The 8409-nt window shown below is 48.5% G+C and overlaps 1 protein-coding gene across 3 annotated transcripts in view; it reads left to right on the top strand.

Annotated features, from left to right (window-relative positions):
- NPC1 (NPC intracellular cholesterol transporter 1) overlaps nucleotides 1–8409 on the top strand; it is a 66316-nt gene that overhangs the window by 13301 nt on the left and 44606 nt on the right. The window contains exon 1 of one of the 3 annotated variants that reach the window (XM_045296145.1): nucleotides 5942–5995. The exons of the other annotated variants lie outside the window; for them this stretch is intronic. Within the exon in view, the coding sequence (XP_045152080.1) occupies nucleotides 5984–5995 (12 nt within the window). The 5' untranslated portion in view covers nucleotides 5942–5983. Of the gene's footprint in view, nucleotides 1–5941; nucleotides 5996–8409 lie in introns of those variants that run through there. 3 annotated transcript variants of the gene reach the window in all.

The raw sequence follows: 8409 nt of genomic DNA, 5'->3' as shown, positions 1-8409 counted from the left end.
CCTGGATTCCCTGTGTTTCCAGTTCCTATCTGTACCAGTGTACATCCTCTGGTCTAGCCAGACTTGCAAAGTAGAATTTGGATCATGATAGGGGTGGGGTGGGGTAGGGGGAGGAAGCATTTAGGAACTAGAGAGAGGAAAGTTGTATTTTTCATCATTTTCAGCACATTTTTAATGTAGTTTTGTGGTAAAATTAGGTGTCTCAGCTGATATTCGGGTCAGCTTATACTTGAGTATATACAGTAATTGACCCTATCATGATTTAGTGTTCATCATTATAACTTCTGACAGATTTTGTCTTGAAATCTACTTTAACTAACATAACCACTCCAGCTCTTGTTTTGCTACATTTAATTTCATGCCCCCCCCCCCCATCCTTTTACTTTTAACCTATTGTGTCCTCGGTTCGTGTTGTGTATTTATTCTGGCACTCTGTCTTTTGATTGGAGCATATTGTTTATTTACATTACTGTAATTCCAGATAATTCAAAAGCCAAAGTCACTACCATCGAGTCGAATCTGACTCATAGTGACCCATCCTGTAAGACAGAGTACACACAGGGAAAGAGGGACCAGACTTCAATCCGAAGCTCCAAGATGTGAATGCAACATGCCGGCATGGAGCAGGGAACCAGTGGAGAGGTCTGAGGGGCCAGCCCCAATCCAGAAGAATTTATTTCAGAGGACAGCATTGAAGCTGCAGTTCAGGGAGAGGGACATGTCAGATCAGAGCACACGGGAGCAAATGAAGGGGGAGGAAGAGAGAGTGGAGCACATCCTGGCCCACCAAGCCTTGAGGACGATATTCCCACTCAGAGCAGCCAATCCACAGAGACGACCACATGGCTGGCTCCACTATGAGACACAACATCCCTTGCTGACCCATAGCTCTACAGGGGACAACACTGGAGACACAGTGTGGGAATTGCGCCTCATCTGATTCCACCACACCGAGCCAAAACACTAAGGGCGTGCAACAGAACAGCAAGAAGAGTAGAGCAACGAAGTCCCCAGGGAACACCAAAAATAGACTTTGGGGCCAGGGCTTGGCACCCCATCAGACTCAACCGGAAAACACTCCTAAAGGCCAACAACCAGTCCTTAAACTAACTACAAGGTTGTTTTTTTTGGTGGTTGTGTTGTGGGTTTTGTTGTTGTTTTGTCATTGGCTTGTTGTTGTTTTGGTTTTTCTGTTGCTTGGTTTTGCTCTGTCTTGTTTTTGTGCATGTTATTATCTCTGCAGGTCTGTCTAAATAAGATAGGCTGGATGAACAATTTGGAGGAGAAAACGGGACCAACAGTACCAGGGGGACATGGGAGAGGGGGATGTGGGGGGAAAGGTAGTGGTGTTAACAAACCCAGGGACAAGGGAACAACAAGTGATCCAAATCAGTGCTGAGGAGGGTGTAGGAGGCATGGTAGGGCGTGATCAAGGATAATGTAACCAAGAGGAATTACTGAAACCCAAATGAAGGCTGAACATGATACTGGGACAAGAGGAAAGTCAAAGGAAATGGAGGAAAGAGCTAAGAGGCAAAGGGCACTTATAGAGGTTTAAATAAAGAAATAAAGGCATGTACATATGTAAATATATTTATATATGAGGATGGGAAAATAGATTTATGTGCATATATTTATAGGTTTATTATTAAGGTAGCAGATGGACATGGGGCCTCCACTCAAGTACTCCCTGTATGCAAGAATACTTTGTTCTATTAATCTGGCATTCCATGATGCTCACCTTCCCAACACGAGCGCTGAAGACAAATGGATGCATAAGCAAATGTGAAGAAAGCTGATGGTACCCGGCTATCAAAAGATATAGCATCTGGGGTCTTAGTTGTTGTTGTTGGAAGTATTGTAAATTTTAAAGGTGATGACGTTCTGTTTCCTTCAGGAAAAACATTTAGTGTTTTTGCCAATGCTGGTTTCTGTAAGAAACTGATTAGGGCACAGCCTTTAGCCTTTGATAGCCATTTCATCAACCTCTTTGTGCTAGCACCTTTGCCCTCCCTGGTTTGTTTATTTGGGATTTGAAAGCTTAGGCTTCATCCCCAAACACCCCATAGAAGTCTGCCCTCCAGGGGCACCACGACTCAGATGAAATATCACCATCCCCACTCTCTGGATATTACTCCCATGTCTTCTATTACTGCAAATATGTTTTTAGTCAAAAAACGCACACCAGCAAGCCTCCTTCAGAGCTAGTTATTGCCCTAGATTTTGTCCAAGGTTTTCTTCTCTACTCTGGTTGTTGCTTATACCTGAGGTGGCATTCAAGGGAAGCAAAAGTAGTCCTTCCTCCATTTCAGGAGGAGGGCGTGCTGGTACTCTTCAGAAGGACCCCTGGGAAATCTCTCTTGTTGGTTTCAAATGCCATGTGGTCTGTGGTGGTTGGGGGAGCGAGCAGTCTCCACCTTGGTGACCCACCGACTAGACCATCATAAGGAACCGACTAGATATTTGCATGCATCAGACCAGCAGCTGACGATTACCAGTTGGGAGTAGGATAGTCTTGAATGAAATGACACCCACAGCCAACAAACATGGGGCTCTGTTCAAAGTATACCTCATTTTCACTCAGGATACATGCTTCCTAGCACACAGGAGCCTCAGTCAGCGGTCCTCAGCATGAGCTGTAAGGGAGAGTAGACAAACCCAAACAGACCCTAGGGAGCTCTGGCCTCCTGATTTCAGAGCCTTAAGTTATGGAATGCACCGGGAGGAGCCAACTGTGGGAGCAGACTCCACTTCTGTAGCAATATGCAACAACAGCTACAGGTGGAGGACAAGGCCCTATCCTCTGCTCTGATCCCCCATGGAGGTCTGCCTTGTCACTCGCAGAGTAGATGCCTGCTTCCCAGCACGGAACAGCCCAGACACCAGGCCGCAGTACCAACCGAACTAGGGGCAGATGAACTCTCATTCACTCCCAGAAGGTCTATCTTGTTGGCTTCAGAGACCAGGGCCATCTTCAGAGGCATGGAGGTAGAGAGTGCTGACTATGGGACCAGACTCCACTGTAGGGCCCTTCTATAGCAGGTCACAGCAGGCTGGCAGGTAGATGGCAGTGTCTGGGTGGAGGAAGGGTTGTCATATTCCAAGTGGACTCTGGGGAGGTCGGCGTTGTTGCTAAGTTAACTGTGGTTGCAGCCTCCACTAAAAAGTCTGTTTCTGGGCTCACTGCAAGCGGCCTCATCACCAGTTGTTAGCACTGACGGAGCGGAGCACACGGACCAGAACTGACTCCCCACGTGGTCTGCCCAGAGGCCTGTGCAGGGGGGCAGGCACAGTGTTGACTATGACAGTAGATGCGACTGAGTTATACTCAATCAATATGGCCCTTCCAACCATAATCCTCATGATATTTATAATTCTGGATTTCATATGCCTGTGGCTATCGTGCCGATTTGGAGGGCATTATCTGTTAACAGGCAGAAATAGGATGAGATTAAGTTCTGACATTAGTAGAGGAGGGGAATCGAATCACACTCATGATTTATGGTTAGCTTGGGTACTGTTACTTATAATGGACATAAGGAATTAAATACTACTGCTGAGAGGAAAAAGAAAACTTTCTGGAGGGGCCAGGGGAAAAGCCTGGCTGATTAAGATGAGTAGGAGGCCCATACCTACTGGAAACATCTTACCAGATGCGCCCTAGATTATAAATTCATAAACAGCCCAGGGGTGGAGAACAGATTATTATAATTGGGTGGAATTTGAGCACCTGTAACTCCCACTCAATGACCTTTCCCTGCTCGGGTCTGGTAAGAAGGTGGGGAAGACAGTGATAGGATTCACCTGTGAGTATTTGTGACTAGGCTTCCCTTCAGTGCCATCCTGCTGCGTATGAAATGAGCCCGCTGAGAAGCAGGCGTGTTAGCTCGTCACCCGTAAGAGCCAGGAGAGAAGCACGTCCTCTGGTGGCCCCAGCATCTGGCTTACTCCTGCCTGACCTCTGTTTTGGGGGGGCTGAACACCACCACCATCACATGAGACATTTCCCTCTTGTGGGTTCTGTGGGACACTGCAGCCATTCGTAGAACCCAGAAACATGAATATATATACTCAAGGGAGGGTGGTGCAGACTAGCGTCTTGCAAGGATTGGACTTTGTGGACTTTTCGATCTTCAGCTCTTTGGGACTACTTTTGGTATTAATTCTTATGAGGGAAATTATTTCCACAGCCACTAGAGAGCCTTCCATAGACATTCACGGTAGGCTTGATGCAACTAACCGCGGCTGGGTAAGAGAGGTGCTGGCATACTCCAAACAGACTCCACGCAGACCTGCTTGCTGGTTTTCGGGCAGAAGCTTGAGCTCCTGTGTCTGTTCAGGCCAGGGCTGCCGTGTTGGGGAAGCGGGTTCTTCGCAGGTGACCACTACCCCAGTTCACAGTGGCCTGAGTGGCTGGTAAAGGGACAAGGACCACAGAGAAGCAAGAATTCATCTAGCTGATTTGATTTCTGCTTGTCCTCAGTTTCCCCTCTCTGTTCCTTGCGTCAGAGACATAGTATTTGTAGGGAAGGTCAGAAAGCACTTGTTGATGCTGCCATCTGTCCAGAATTTACCTCACAGAAAGTTTTGGCAGTTTCTCTTCGATGAGCACTGGATGAGATTACGTAGGAAATTTTAAAGGAAGTCTGATGCGTGGCCTGTGCCCTTTGGGATTGTGTGGTTTTATGAGGAGTCACGAGAAAAGCAAGAAACTAACTCTTGCCACCTCTCTCCGGCACATACACAGCTTTGCGATTCTTACAAATAGTGCTTCATCCCAAGGCAGAGATGCCTGGGCAGCATCCTGAATTTTTGACTAACTGCTTGGGCCACACTCACATCCCCTCACATGGGTATGGTCTGTGGCTGCTTTGGGAACTTCAAGTCAGCTCCACCGGGCAGTTCTGCCCTGTGCTTTAGGCTCACTGTGAGTCAGCATCCACTTGATGGCAGTGAGTTTGGTTTGGGAACATAAATAGCTCAAGAGTTGAATATTTTAAACTGGAGACTTTGTAGAGCACAGGCTTAACAAATATTTACTATTTGGCCTGCTAAGAGAAAGCGTGTCAAGCTTGGTAAGTGGAAGGTCGGTGGAAGAAGATGGATTGGCACAGTGGCTGCAACCATGGCCTCAAACATAACAATGGTGGGGATGGCCCAGTGTTTGATTGTGTCCATGGGACCACTATGATAGGGTGACCAGATTTTAACATTGGTAAAGCAGGACACCATTGACCGGGTGAGGGGTGGGGTGTTCTTGATTAAAAATTGGGTCTATATGGACCAAATAGACCATTCCCTAGCTTGTCGTGCATTCTTTCCAAAAATCGGGACTTTTTAAAAACTCCACGGGAGCGGGGAAAAATTATTAAAAAGCGGGACGTCTGGTCACCTTACACTATGACTGGACCAACATACAACAGCGTATCAACTCCTAGCCTAGTAGAGTCTCAGGGATGCTGTGGAGTGTGCCAGAAATAGGTACCATCCTCCAGAGCCTTGTGGTCATAGACAGCTACTGCTTGCTACTGGGCCAGTGAAGGTGGACCCTCCTCGCTGGGCTTTGCTCCCGGCTCTCTGCCAAATGCTGCTGCCAGCTGACTGGGCTCTCCTCTCAAGGGCAGCCTGAGCCGAGGGAGCTTGGGGCTGGAGCCAGGTGGAAGGAGGCCGGTGAAATGGAGAACGAGGGAGGAGTGTGCTCCAGGACAGGAAGATGGAAACCCGTGGATAGAAACAGTGGGAGTTTGATTTTCTGTCGCTGGAGACGAGAGCTGGAGGCTGCCTCCCGGACCCAGCGGAAGAGAGATAAAGGGCAGTTCAAATAGCCAACAACCCATCCATGGAGGTTAGGGAGTTATTTGTGAAAGAAACTATTAAAAGGCGATCGCAAGTGTATGTTTGTGTATAGATCTACACGTGGCTGCTGGGGTGAGAAATGAAAAGTCTTCAAGGCCACGGGTATGTTCATTAGGCCTGGCTACATATGAGAAGTGAGGTGAGTGGGTTTCCAGTGTTACCTCGTGTGCATCTGTGATGTTTGAAAATGGATTTGTAATTAAAATAATGTGTGACTTATCCCTAACCTCTTAGGAATTGGCAAGCCTTTCAGGTACTTACATAAGGAATTCTTGGGTTACAGTAGCCCTGGCAGTGTAGTGGTTACGTGTTAGACTGCGACCCTGTGATCTGTAAGGGCAGCAGTTGGAAACTACCCACCGTTCCTTGGGGGAAAAACCGGGCATTCTACCCCTGAAAAGCATTACAGCCTCGGAGACTCACTAGGGGTAGTCTGCCCTGTCTGAAAGGATCGCTGTGATTTGACATTGACTCCTTGGCAGTGAGTTTGATTTGGGAACTTAAATAGCTCTGAAAGGTTGGCGTGAGATGAACTGTGAAGGATGGTCCTATTTAGACATGGGCCCTTTGGTACTCAAATGGGACTTTAACGAGACACATTAGAGACTGAGCGTGTCAGGTGACACCCAGGTCTATAGTCTTTGATCCTGCTTGAACTGACCATCAGTCTTTAATAAGCTCAGCCATCGCTGGGAGGTGCTATGTGCAGACCGCGCCCCTTGGTGTTTTTTTTACATGAAGACCAGCTGAGCTCACCTGGGATCAGGTACATTTTGGGGGGCATGACCGTCATTACACTCTGGTGGGTTATTTCAGTATCGGGCATGCTTACTTCCCCAAACAAATAACCCTGAATATGCTTTCAAGTCAGCACAGGTTCTCCTGTGTGAGAGAAAGGCCTACTTGTCAACAGACCCTGAAGTGTGGAAGTCAGATACTGGGGCCCCAAGGGAACGGAAAGCCTGGTGTATCCTTGGTCTGAGTGCTAGGGTTGCTGCTTGGGTGCAATAGGAAGGCGCGTAAACTCGTGACTGCCCGCTGGGGTGTGCGTGGGGTGATATTGACACCTGGAACTCAGTTGCTGGCATTGCTGTGAGGGGCTCTCAGGGTTCCACGAAGAGCCCGTGCAGCCCCTTCTGCCAGCAGTGAGCCGGGCAATGGGAGGAGTTAGCGTGCTGGCACCCAGCTTTGACTAGACCTGGCTCTCAGATGTGGCTTAGACAAGTTACTTGACCTGTATAACCTCAGTTACTTCATCCATAAAATGGTCTTGCTTTAGTGCCTACCTTGCAGATCTGTGCTGAGGATTAATGAGAGACCAGGGCACACCTACGCTTAGACAGGAGGGGTGTTGAGGAATGCAGGCCAGGTGAGAGAAGGAAGCCCGAGTGGGGGCCTGGGAGGCTTCAGGGAGGGAGGGAGGTTTCAGCTTGGCCCTGAGGAGGCCACTGGCAGAAGTCTGTAAGGGAGCATAGGGGCGGCGGCCCAGTGGGAGGAGCAGGAACAGGTGCAGAAATAGACACGGCCCCCTAGGTGTGTGACTGACGGAAGAGAGGGCTCGGGCTTGTGGGGAGTGTGTGCAGAGCCCGGAGAGGCACCTGCAGCTTGTTTCACAGGCAGGCGGTGGGAAGGGTGGACTGCGCCTTTCTGAGGAGCACAAAACGTTGAGGACAGTCCAGCCAGCATTGTGCATAAGGGATGTTGCCAGGGTCTGGATGAGCAGTGACAAAGACTGGCCATTGGTGTCTGTGGGCTCAGCCGGGCTGCTCTAGAGGAGTTGGCAGTGAGTCATCAATGGGCGGTCAGCCTTAAAGGTGCTAGACAGGTGTAGATCCTGTTGAAGAGGGATTCATTTCCTTTGAAACATAGGGGCTGTCAGGCATGCAGTAGGAAGTGTGTCAGAGCAGTGTTATAGGCAGGAACAAGTGAAGTGACCAGCAAAGAGAGATGAGGTTGAAAATGTAGGAAAGAGGTCAGGTGGTGGAGTGTGGCCCCTGAGGAGGCTCAGGAACGTTGCGCCAGCTGGGCCTGCAGTAGAGAAGATGCCCTTCGCCTTGTTTAGTACTAGGGGGGATGGAAGTGATGGCAGAGAAGCCTGTTGCTCTGCCCCAGTGCCGCTGTATTTGGGAGTGCCCACGTGCTCAGACCCTCACACCCGTGGGGGCAGCGGGTGTATGGATTTTAGAGGGAGAGGGCCTTATCACCCGGTGGGTTGTTTCCCATTGAGCGTCTGTTTGGAATCCTCATGTCACCGTTTGTGTGAACTTGAGCAAATTATTATTTTTTCAGTCGTTTTATTGGGGGCTCATACAGCTCTTATCACAATGTATACATACATACATTCATACATACATTGTGTCAAGCACATTTGTACATTTGTTGCCATCATCATTTTCAAAACATTTTCTTTCTGCTTGAGACCTTGGTATCAACTCCCATCCTTCCCCACCCTCCCTCATGAACCCTTGATAATTTATAAATTATTATTATTTTGTCATATCTTACACTGTCTGACATCTCCCTTCACCCACTTTTCTGTTGTCCATCCCCCAG

The sequence above is a fragment of the Echinops telfairi genome, unplaced genomic scaffold (genome assembly GCF_000313985.2).
Source record: "Echinops telfairi isolate 266 unplaced genomic scaffold, ASM31398v2 ScPeMD7_7400;HRSCAF=8409, whole genome shotgun sequence".
In the NCBI taxonomy this organism is placed as follows: Eukaryota; Metazoa; Chordata; class Mammalia; order Afrosoricida; family Tenrecidae; genus Echinops; species Echinops telfairi.
This window is presented reverse-complemented; position numbering and strand designations above follow the sequence as displayed.